Source organism: Pelodiscus sinensis, chromosome 9 (genome assembly GCF_052426305.1).
Source record: "Pelodiscus sinensis isolate ZL-2025 chromosome 9, ASM5242630v1, whole genome shotgun sequence".
Taxonomy (NCBI): Eukaryota; Metazoa; Chordata; order Testudines; family Trionychidae; genus Pelodiscus; species Pelodiscus sinensis.
In genome coordinates this window covers 58,378,859-58,391,185 of record NC_143060.1, presented here as the reverse complement: position 1 = coordinate 58,391,185, position 12,327 = coordinate 58,378,859, and the positions used below count along the sequence as shown (strand labels likewise).

Here is a 12,327-nt window from a genome sequence, read left to right as displayed (position 1 = left end):
CGCTGCCCGCGTGTTCCGCCGCTTTGCCCCCGTCCCCCTGGTCTGCAGACCAGGGAGACGGGGAGCAGAGCAGAGCAAACCCGCGGAGCCCGAGGGCAGCAGGACAGCCACGGCGCGTCTGGGCTGTCCCGCTGCCCCCGTGCTCCGCGGCTTTGCTCCGGATGCCTGTGGTACAGCAGCTGGGGCGCTGCCGGTTGGTCCCGTAGCGCCGCTCTGGGCGCTACTGGACCAACCCGGCAGCACCCCAGCTGCTCTGCCCCAGGCGTCCTGATTCAGCCACTGCTGGTCAGTTTCAGCAGCGGCTGAATCAGGACGCCTGGGGCAGAGCAGCTGGGGTGCTGCTGGGTTGGTCCAGTAGCGCCGAGGAGTGGCGGCGCTACTGGACCAACCCAGAAGCACCCCAGCTGCTCTGCCCCAGGCGTCCCCAAGTCAGCCGCTGCTGAAACTGACCAGTGGCTGACTACAGGAAGCCCCTGCTCCGGGCTTCCTGGAATCAGCTGTTGATCAGTTTCAGCAGCAGCTGACTTGGGGATGCCTGGGGTTCTTAAGTTGAATCTGTATGTAAGTCAGAACTGGCATCCAGATTCAGCCGCTGTTGAAACTCATCAGTTTCAGCAGCGGCTGAATCTGGACGCCAGTTCCGACTTACATACAGATTCAACTTAAGAACAAACCTACAGTCCCTATCTTGTACGTAACCCGGGGACTGCCTGTATTACGAGTTTGACTGGAGAATAAAATTGTGCCAGTATATTTCTCTGCAAGTTAGCCAAACAATGTACACACAGTCCACAATTTACAACTGTAAACAACAGCAAACTGTATTGCAACCTGACACAGAGTGAATTTTTTTTCCAAAAATGACAAAGATGCCCTGGTAGAGAAGATGATGAAAGTCCTGGACCATCTACTGCTACATTAAATGAGCCAGCCAAAACAATTAAGTGGTAATAAAGTATGGGGACACATACTTGAAAAGTGGATTTTTCTTTGCTGGAGCAGATAAGTATCCGTTGTTGTAAATATAATGTGTTAAAATAAAACCTATTTTATTTACAATAGTTGATCTTTTCCTAATTAATAGAGAGTAAGATTGGGTCTTTAATGCAAGAATGTGAAATGCTAGATCTTATGTTATTTACTTACACAGCACAGAAATTCAGATTTCACACTCCAAAAAAAAAAAAAAAAGAAATCAAACATACAATATAGTGTTCAAATTTGGACAACGATTCTGTTTTTAAATTAACAAATAATACAGTTTTTCAATACTTTTATTAACATTGTTGTGTTGCTTTTTATTCAGTTTTATACACTGTACATTTATACATAGGGCCCTACCAAAGTCCTGGCCATTAAAAATGCATCATGGACCATGAAATCTGGTCTCCTCGGTGAAATCTCATATTTTGTGTGCTTTTACCCTTTTCTATACAGATTTCACAGGGATGATCAGCGTTTCTCAAACTGGGGAAACACAAAGGATTTAGGGGGGCACACAATTATTTACTTAGATTACAGGAGGGTTACCTAGGGAAGTAGTGGAGTCTCCATCCCTAGAGGTGTTTAAGTCTCGGCTTGACAAAGCCCTGGCTGGGTTGATTTAGTTGGGATTGGCCCTGCCTAGAGCAGGGGGCTGGACTTGATGATCTTCTGAGGTCTCTTCCAGCTCTATGATTCTCTGACTCTATTTTAGGGGGTCATAGTATTGCCATGGGTGGTCTGTGAAGGCTTGCCTCCCCCAGCCTAAGCCCTGCCCCTTCTGCTGGGGCCCCGCCCACCAAAGAAGTCAAGCCGCCTCCCCATCACAGGAAAGCAGGGCAGAGCCCCATGCATGCATGGCCCTAGCCTCCCCGGCCCTGGAGCACTGAGGAGGGCACACAGCTGCAGCATCATGGGCCTAGAGCACCAGGGAGTGGGGAGGATGGGCGGCTCCAGTCTCCCTGGCCAAGAGCGCATGGAGGGCAGGCGCTGGGGGCAGTAACGTTCCACTCCCAGAATGCCTAGAGTAGGTGTTCTGGGGGCAGAGTGTGGACTATGCCTTCCCCCACCTCACATACCAGCCGCCCATGGTACTGCCACCCTTATTTTTGTACTGCCTTCAGAGATGGGCAGCTGCAACCACTGGTCTCCAGGTACCCAGTTCTGAAGGCAGCATCACTGCCAGCAGCGGCGCAAATTAACCTTGCACCCTCTTCCCCACACACGACTCCGTTGTGAGTCAAGACCCCTACAATTACAACATCATGAAATTTCAGCTCCAAATAGCTGAAATAATGAAATGTATGGTTTTAAAATCCTCTGACCGTGAGAGTGACCATGAATTTGGTGAGGCCCTATTTATATATTATGTTTTTCTTGTCTGAACTCTACAGCTTCCTCCCAACATTTTTTTAAAGTGTGATTTTACTAAAACTTTGGTTTCAAAGATCTTGAAGCCTTTCTTTGCATATTGCTAGGGATTTCTATCATGTCAACTGTTTACAGTAAAATAGAAAGGAAACACGTACATTGTTTATTTTCAGTGTTACAGTTTATATGTCGGTAATTAAAATTAATACTCTTCTTAAGGAACTGTTAGTAATTACTCTCAGGGCCTATTACAGCTGCACAGGTGGACATGTTAAATGGACTGTGTCAAGCACAGTAGTCTGGAAATGCAGTGAACCTCAGAAAATGCCTCTTATTGTTTGCAACTTTATCTAACACCCGTCCTTCTCTACGAATCTCACACTAGTGGATATCTTGTACTGATATTCCCCGTGTCTAAGCTCAGTGGAAGTTTTGCTATTGACTTCAATGGGAATAGCCCTGTAAGATGATCTACCTCATGTAATCCTCCAACAATCAATCTTTCTCTATGGCAATCCATGAAGTATAGAACTTCTTTTTCAATGCACACCAACTTTAGACCTTCTTGCTTAATTTTTTTTAATGACATTTTTTCCTGGGGCATTTCCAGTGTTAACCACACCTCACTTCTGTGCAGGGCCCTTTTCAGAATACCTCTCATTTTTTCAGTCCCTTGTCTTTCTTAGTTTTGATAATGAATTGTGCCATATTATTAGCCATCTTCTATTGTAATTGCATGGGCAGTCCCGTAGAATGCTTCTGTTACAAGGGGGTGGCGACTTTAAATAAAATCACAGGAACAGTCAGTCACAGTTCATGTACTACAGGGGTGTAAAATTATACTTACGGTATACATACACAATTACAACACAAGAGACACGCCAAGAACTACCTTCTTTAGTTATCAGCTTTGAATTTATCTCCCTTTAATGTGGGGCTTTAATGTCAGGTTAACATATTTAGCTGAATTGCAGGCAAGGTCTAAGATCCAAGAACACTTAATTCTGATGTTTTAAGCAGTCTAATAACTGAAGTGTAAATCTAAAACGTCTACTGACAGGAGAACAGGATTGTGTGCATGCTTAGCAAACCATAGGGCTATGTCTACATTCGCATGATCTTGCACAAATACTCTTTAATGCAAGAGTTTTTGCGTTAAAAGTATTTGTGCAAGAGAGCGTCTACACTGGCATGTGCTTTTGCGCAAGAGCATCCGTGCCAGTGTAGATGCTCTCTTGCGCAAGAAAGCTCCGATGGCCATTTTAGCCATCGGGCTTTCTTGCACAAGAAATTCATGTTGCCTATCTACACTGGCCTCTTGCGTAAGGACAGTTGAACAAGAGGGCATATTCCTGAGCGGGAGCATCATAGTTCTTGCGCAAGAAGCACTGATTTCACACATTAGAATGTCAGTGTACTTGCACAAGAACTCCCCAGCAGTGTAAACAAGCAGCATGTTTTTGCGCTAAAGCAGCTGCTTTGGCGCAAGATTGCGCCAATATAGACACAGCCTCCTAGTCCAGAGACAAACCTCTAAAATAAGCTAAATCTATTATACACATTAGTCAAACACTTCACAACACACAGATCCTTCAAACATACACTTGTTGTTCATTTACTCCCAAGATGCCAGCTTATGGCTCTAAGTCATATTGCTGGGTCATAGTTAAAAACACAATGCTTATGGTGACATCATAATGCACAAAACAATCTTATTTCCAAATAATGAAACTCAAGGTTTAGACCCAATCATTTCACTAGTCACTAATTTTCTGTAGAACAGTTGAAGGTAAATAACCACTATATCCCTGAAACGCGTATAGAAATATTTGTCCATATTTGATTAAGTCATTTAATGCAAATTTCCATTGGTATTGATGGGGCTAAAAATCTAGTCTTCCTTCTTGAAGAAGCTCACTGAAATCAATAAGAATTTTTCAATTTACTTTAAAAACCTTTGGATCAGGTGCAAGCCCTAAAACAGCAGTTCTTAGTTTAAAGGTTGGCCCTCATAAAAGTTCTTACTTCTTAGAATCTTATCTACCAGCTTCTCTTGCTCCAGTCATGTATAAATAATGTCTGGCTGAGTGGAAAGGATGTTTTTCCCTTCAGAAACCAGCAGGCTAACCCAATTCAAGGCCAATTTCTTTCTCTCTCACAAAATACATTGTATTACCACATGGCTGATGAGCTATGGTCCTCTTAATGTATCTTACTAATGCTGTTGGAAATTATTCTGTTTCTTTGCCCTCCAGCACCTATTCAGTAGGATCACTTTCCAACCCAGGCAAGTACCACCCCTACAATATCCCCAAAATACTGATATTTAAGACCAACAAGCACTGACAAATCAGTTCTTTTATTGAGCTTTGTTATTTCATTTCTTCAGATTTATACAAATACTGAAAGGCACCTACACTCTTGAGCAACCCTAACATCACACCACAAATACTTCAACATAACTAAAGAGCATGATCTGGTGAAAAGCTTGGTGTAGTAGTTCAAAAGCTTGTCTTTCACCAAGAATCCAACTGGTATAATAATGGCAATAATATAACAGTGTGTCTCTACAAATACTTTGGGTTTTCATTTTGCCTCCAGGACAGGATTTTTGCATAGCAAATAAGAATTTTCCCCAACAATCAGAACTGTGCAGGTGGGCAAACTTCATCAAAACCATTTCCCCTCCCCTCCCCAACAAAAACGTGGTTTCAGTCAAAGTTTTCCCCGCCTGTAAAAATATGAGCTGTAATCCCCACGTCTGCCCTGCCCTCCAAATGCATCATTGACCATCTACCTGCAGTGCGTTCGTGGCCTTTATAACTAATACACACATTCCATAGTCTGGGGTGCATATGCAGCTCTCTGGCAACATGCTAGAGAGGCTGGAGGACATCTGCTCCTAGTTTAATGTATGAATCCATGGGGAGATTACGGAGAAGGGAATTGGTTCTGCAGCCCTCCCCTCTTTTCATGATAGGGCGGAGTTATCCTCCCACCTCCACTCCTCCCCCTTCGCCCCCCCAAGAACCTAAGCCACGCTGTCAGCTCCTTCCAATAAATTCCTTTCTCCATAAGAAGCAATAGCTCCAGGGAAAGTTTACAGCTATGAACACAAAGGGTTAGGCAAAGCTTTGCTCTCATCCTGATCCCCACCAACACGATAGGAAAGATAATCATTTCCACTAGAACCTCTAGTAGTAGGAAATCACAGAAAGGGATCAGAGGGAGGCCCCTGGTTGAAACCTCTTGCCAGAAGAGGTGCAGTTCCTCTTGCTAAGTCCTGAAACCAGGGAGCGTTTACAGGTTCAGCAAAGACAGACTCTTGCCCTAGATCAAGGGTTGTCAACCTGTGCTCCGCGACCCATCAAGGAATGCAGACTATGACTAAGATTTCCAAAGGGTGCCACACCTCCATCTGAAATGTTTTAGGGGCCTGAAAATGCAAACAGGTTGAAAACCACTGACCTGATTCCTGCAGTGCAGAGGGTTACTTGTCCCTTTGCCTTATTATTATACACTCCTGGCCTCCAAACTGCCACCCAACCTGCACCCTCCTCTGCCTCTCTACTGCCCCCTAAACCAGCACCCCTGTGCCTCTCTACTGCCCCTTAACCTGCACCCCCTGTGCCTCTCTACTGCCCCTTAACCTGCACCCCCTGTGCCTCTCTACTGCCCCCACCATGCACCCCCTGTGCCTCTCTACTGCCCCCTAAACCAGCACCCCTGCTGCCTCTCTACTGCCCCTTAACCTGCACCCCCTGTGCCTCTCTACTGCCCCCACCATGCACCCCCTCCCTAACGCCCAAACCTGCACCCCTCTACTGACCTCTGCACTGCCCCTCCTATTCTCCAGGTACAGCACACACGCCCCTCCCGACCTCAGCCCCGCTTCCCTCCTAACCTGCCCCCCATCCCATGCCCGACCCCCGCCGGCTCTGCCCCCACAGCCGCTGCCCGGAGCGCGCGCCGCTTACCAGATGGCCAGGCGGCTCTTGGGGTAGCGCAGCCGCTCGAGGCAGCCCAGGCTGCGGGGCAGCGCGTGGGCCGCGTTCCTGGCCAGGAGGGCGATGAGGACCGTGGGCGGCTGCAGCGCGGACTCCGGCAGAGGGGCCGGGGACTCCGGCGGCTCCAGGCCGCCCCTCGCCCACAGCAGGCAGCCCAGCAGCAGCCGGAGAGCGGGCAGCGCAGCCATGCTCCGGCCGCCAGCCTGCGCCTCGCTCCAGGGCGGTGGGGGGCACGGCCGGGCCCGGCTGCGGGGCGGGAGGCAGAGGGGCTGGGGCTGCGCGCTCCCCGCCTGTGTGCTGCCCTCCGTCTGCTTCCAGCCGCCCCGCGCCAAGCAGCGCAGCCCCTGCCTCTGAGCAGCTGAGCCCGCCCCAAACAACCCCGCCACACGCGTCGGGGACATGTACCCGCCCCCCCGGATCGGCTCTCCCGGCCTGACTGCGCTGATCGGGACAACCCCCCCGGAAAAAAGCCCCGAGCTGGGAAAACGGATTTGTGCCAGGCCTGTCTGTCATCACCTGTCCAGCCCCCCGTCTCTGCTGCGCCCCGACGGCTCCAAAGCACCGGGTGCCTGAGGAGTGAGCGTCCCGCCTTGGCACTGGGGCGTTGTGGTCTGAGACCTGCAGCCTGCCTTGTAGAACAGGCACTTCCCTTCCGCACGGGTTAAATCCCACGGAAGCTTTGCAGGGTTTGGGCCCCCGGCGTAGCAAGAGCTAGAAGCAGCCAGGATAGGAAGGATCGTACCAACCCAACCATTTCACAGAATCGCTTTGCACCTTTCATCCAAAAGAACAGGACCCGAAACAGAGAGACAGGGATCTCGCCCCCTGCAGGAAGCAGACACGGAGAGCCTGCTCTGACTGCAGCCAAGTCAGCTTCTTCCACCTCCCATGGTCTGGTGTGCAGTGTACTGGCACACACCTTCCTCTGCCACCCCCAATACAAGCCGCAACATTTCTATCGCATCCCAGTGGGCCTTTTCTGAGACCTCGCCGAGCTGCTGGTCTTTCACCACTACCTACTCAGGACCTGGCAACTAGTCCCAGTAACCAGGTCCATGGGAGCCACCAAGGGGGAGGATTTCCTGCACACTCCATCTCAGTGTGCAGGTGGCCCAGTCCCCCTCCAAGTGCCAAAGATTGGACTTGGTTGGTACCACCAGGATCAGAGACCTGGACTATGGCCAGAAGGACTGGGTGGACCCCCTGGGACTGAGCCGGCACCTGGGCACCCCATCCCTCCAGTCCCTGTCACCAGAAGGTGATTGCTGCCTTACCACCCATCTGTCTCACTTTCCTGAGGTAGGTGCTAAGCGAGGGTGCTCCCCACCATCCCTCACCCCTGGCCTACTAGATCCATTGGGCCCCTGCACCATGAATCTCCTCTATACACCATCTGAGCCGATTGCCCAAACCATACCTAGGAAACAGCTATACGTTCCATGGAGGGCCCACGGCTTATTAGCTAGTAGCTCCTTCCTGGAGCCATGAGTATGGGCACATATCTGACACAATTCACCACTTCCCTCAGCACCTGCCCCTGCTGTGGTGAGAGGAAGACCCTGTTGCACATTTACAATGAATGCACCAATTGCTGCCCTTTCCTGGCTTCTCCTTAAGTTCTGGCTGCACCCTGATCTGTGATCCCATGAAGTCACAAGACCCCCCCTCGTCAGCCTCTTCCTGGCACTGGCCAAGCTAGCTGTCCGCAAAGCTGAACGGGGAAATGCTCTGCAACTGTGGGGCCTACTTCTGGCCCTCCCTTAAGTCACATTTCTGGGCAGAGTTCCTCCTTTCAGGAGCAATGGGTTCTCTGTTCTCCATAGTTCTCTGTTCTAGGACTCCCCGCCCCCAATCCCTGCTTTTGAACTTGTGACTCTTGCTCCCATCCCTGTTTTTTCATTTGTTGTTCCCTGCCAGGGGCAAGAGCTGAAGAGAGACATAAGGGGGGGGGGGGGGACAAGCCACGTGCTGCCCTCCCCCAAAATCCTTCCCGTACAAACCTCATCTTGGGGGAGTGCTAGAACAAGTTGACAAAGGAAGTTATTTTGTACTTAGAACACAGTGGAGTAGCCAGATGAAATCAGCTAGCATTCTGTTTCTAAATAAAACTGCAAGAGGAAATTTAGATAAACAACATGCAATTATCCAAGTTGGAATTTAGCTAAGACATTAAAATGTTCACTGCATTTCATTATCTCACCTCCCCAGAAAGGGCCATCAGTGCAACAGATTACAGTTTTAACACCACCACCAGATTCTAGAAGTTAGTGGATCTGAGAGACAAGGTGGGGGAGATAGTAACATCTTTTTTGGACCAGTTTCTTCTGGCAAAGGAGACAAGTTTTCCAGTGGACATGGAGTTTTTCTTCAGTTTAGCATAAGTAGTTAGCAGGTATTGTAAGGAACCACTCAAGGTACAGTGGTTCATTAACACCTCCATAGTCATAGGCCAAAAAGGGGGATTACTATGTTACAGATTATTGTAATAAACCATGAGTTCAGTATCTGTTAAGATTGATTTTTAGCAATGTTATGAATTTAAACTCCCAGGCTTCTTTTGAGAAGGAGGACTGATAGGCCAGCTATAGTAATCACTTTACGAAAGGTGTTCACACACAAGTGATAGCAGGGTTTTGTCCTTTCATATTTTCCTGTATGAATTAAGAATGTTAAATGGCATTTAATCAGATAACCAAGTAGTCGATGGAAATTCCATCAACTACTCGATTAGCCGGTAAGAGGAGAAACTGCAGAGCCACAGCGGGGTAACGGGGGGGAAGCAGCTATTTGGGTAGTGATTCGACTAGTCACTTACATCCCTAGTGTGAATTCAATTCAGAGTGTAGTGTCTGAGATTTGTATCAGGGGCTATAGCTCCTACAAAAATGAATAGAAATTGCAGGTACTGACCCTTCTCAAGATAAAATCTTGAGTACCTGGTGTTCCTTCCAGCTCAGTTGAGTGGGGTAATATTGGCTCTACCCACTTAACACAGAGCCAGCACAGCGCTTACTCCCACCTAGAAGGAAGTAAAGAGCCGGGAAGGAAGAAACACAGTTCTCTCCCTGCGTAGCACAGCCCCTTCCTTGTAAAGAGCTAAATGTAAAGGGTCAGCATAGCTCCAACCTATTTTAGTTAATTCACTATGGGGTGTTTTCAAAAGTTAGTGCATTATTAACCAAACAATACAGTGGCTTTCACAGAAGCCAGGTATGGTTTAAACACTCTTCATATTGCTTGCTTCTTAGTGTCTCATTAACGACATCGAATGCCCTTTTGGAACAAAAGTTACCATTCTGAATAAGACTGTCTCACAAAGTATCCTGCCTTCAGCAGCATCTCATGCTTTCAAGGAAGGCAGTTCCTCTTCAATGCTCCCCCAATCCCATCCACACACAACTCACCTGGCCACTTGTGCGGTGTTGGTACATGGGCATAATTCCCTCCAATACATGCTGGAGATTAGTTTGAAGCATAAGGTGTGTTTATCCATGTATAATAAGGGTCTGACACAGGAGCAGTGGTCAGACTCAACTTCATTTCCTACACCCAACAACATCAATCACTGGGTTACAAAAGGTCAGATTTCTAATGCATGGCAAGAGGCAGCAGCTAGTTACAACTCATAAAATTGTTTTGTTTATTGCTGATTAAAATATCCCATTGCTTTTTTTAAATCCAGCCAGTGAGTTGGACTCAAGACCCAATCCTGCTGTAACAGGACTGTTGGTTACTCCAAGGGTTGAGGTACTAGCATGTGTAAGGCATATTCAGGAAAGGGAGGGAAAAAACAACTATTCTGGCTATGAGGAAGCAATTCAGAGATGTTCCTTTGGCCATAGGTCCCAACCAAGGAAATAAAACAAATGCAGACATCTCCCTTGAGTCTACTCCAGGTGTCCATACTAAATAGTTTGTGTATGGGTACATTTTTTGATAGTACCCTAGTCCCCATTAGTTCAGGCAAGCAGCAAGTTCCCTGAGATACCTAGATCAGGTGTGCTGTTCCATGGGTCAGCTGAGGAACAGCTTTTGTCCCCTATTAGAAATATACCACTCACAAAGCATGTCATTTTTTTCTATTTTTTCTTTACCTAGGAGGCACAGCTGTTAATTCCGCTTTCCAGAAGCCAAAAAAACCATTGTGCCAGCTCTTCCCTCCGAACCTGGGAGCTCAGACAATCTTTGAAAACCAGCCACCTCTGTGTGCCCTCTGAAAGGCTTTAAACCCTTCATTAGTCACAAAGGAACAAACTACATTTCTTAAGACAGTCAAAGCTCCTGAAAATTGCCAGCATAGCAGGAGCACTATTTGACTCCAAGGGGGTGGGCAGGCACTAGCCTGCCCACTGCTAAAGACCCCTCCCCCAGCCTTGTAGGAGGGACCACTGGACCCAGTAATCAACTGAGTATGGGGGACAAAAAATGAAAAACAGGGGTGCAGGTCAAAGGTTTAAAACAAGGATCCAAGAACCCAAGACAGACAGGAGAGTAACAGGAGCAGGACTGGTCTCTCAATGACCTCCTACACCAGTGTAATCCACACTCTGATTAAATGCTGGATGTCCTTGCATTTATCCTTCACTAGTGGACCCAGCAGTTACCATATCATTGTAACAGGATATGGGACTGTTCATTTTCCACTATGCCCAACCTAATCTGAATACCTCAGTCAAGTCCCTTCTTGTTTTTCTCTATAGCAGGCTAAATGATTCCAGGCTGTGCCTTCCCTCTAAGCATTTTAGTTGCCTGTCTCCAACTGTTTTCAGTCTCTGACAGATCTTCCTTGTGGTAGGGGGCATTTAATTGATTCAGTTATGTCTTTACCAAATGTTTTCTATTATTTAATCAAACATCTATTTTAAATGCTTCTGCATACTGAGGGGACACTAGCACTGAGTTTTGCTTTCATGCCTCCTAATCAGCGGAGGATTAACTTTGCAGTTTGGGCCCGTGTTTGAAATTCTACAAGCCAGGGGCAACTTCTGGTAAGGTGAAATTCTACAAGGAGCTTGCACTTTCTGTTAAGGGAATCTTGGCATGCATTTAGCTGCAGGAGGAGGAGTGCTCCCAGCTCACCTCCTGGGGCTTTCTTCAGGTTGCTGTGCTAGAAGCAGGAGCCTGGCAGGTTAGAGGAGTTGGCTGGGGGAGGGCACTGAGACTTAGAGGGTAAGAGGGGTTGCAGCTGCACTTACTCCAGTCACTGAGTGTTTCTCCCTTTTGGCTTTCTAGGTAGGGAGGTACAGTTCACAGCCTGCTCTAGCTCCTGGTTGCCTAGGGGAGGGCAGAGAAGGAAGGCTCACAGGCTGTGCACTTTGCCTCATCGCTAGGTGTGACGGCACGTTGGGGGGTCCCCCGTCTCCTGCACCCCGAAATGGCACAAACAGACTGCACCAGCCGGTGGAATAGAGGAAGTTTATTGCCTCTCCAGGATACAGCACAGATGGAATCTGGTCACAGAGCTGGGCTAGGATGCCTCAGGCCCCCTTGAGTTGGGGGGAGACTGGGCCCCTAAACTCCAGCCCCTTTCCCTAGGCTGTCTCCTCCATGCTTCCAGCCAGCCAGCAACTAACTTCCAGCCCTGCCCCCCAGCCAGGGCAGCATCCACCTTCCTTTGTTCCTCTCCATGGGGGGTGTCTGGCCACTGGTTTGCATAGTGACTCATCCTGTTTTGCTGGGTCGTGGTACCCACGGCAGCCAGTGGGGGTTACCCCAGAGCCAACAGCATAGAAACCAGCTGGGTACCCCCACTACGTCACACTAGGCAACAAAAAAATAAAAAACCCACCCAACACCAGGGGTAAGTGCTGCTGCAGTCCCCCACCCCTGAAATGTCATCCTGCCCCCCCATGCTCATCCAGCCCCGAGCCCCCTCCTCATACACCCCAACCCAGACTCCTGCATCCCTGTCTCCAGCTCTTGCAACCCCCCTGCCCTGAGCCCCTCATGCACCCCAGCCTTCAGTCCC

At 48.5% G+C, this 12,327-nt stretch overlaps 1 protein-coding gene across 3 annotated transcripts in view; it reads right to left on the bottom strand.

The window, feature by feature from the left end:
- COLGALT2 (collagen beta(1-O)galactosyltransferase 2) overlaps nucleotides 1-7,041 on the bottom strand; it is an 86,672-nt gene extending 79,631 nt beyond the window's left edge. The window contains exon 1 of one of the 3 annotated variants that reach the window (XM_075936774.2): nucleotides 6,876-7,041. Coding sequence is in view for 2 of the 3 variants with exons in the window: in XM_089780596.1 (XP_089636722.1) it covers nucleotides 6,330-6,760 (431 nt within the window). In the remaining variant the exon portion in view is untranslated. Of the gene's footprint in view, nucleotides 1-6,329; nucleotides 6,761-6,875 lie in introns of those variants that run through there. The other 2 variants (XM_089780596.1, XM_075936772.2) reach the window with 2 other exon arrangements.
- Nucleotides 7,042-12,327: the final 5,286 nt, after the last annotated feature.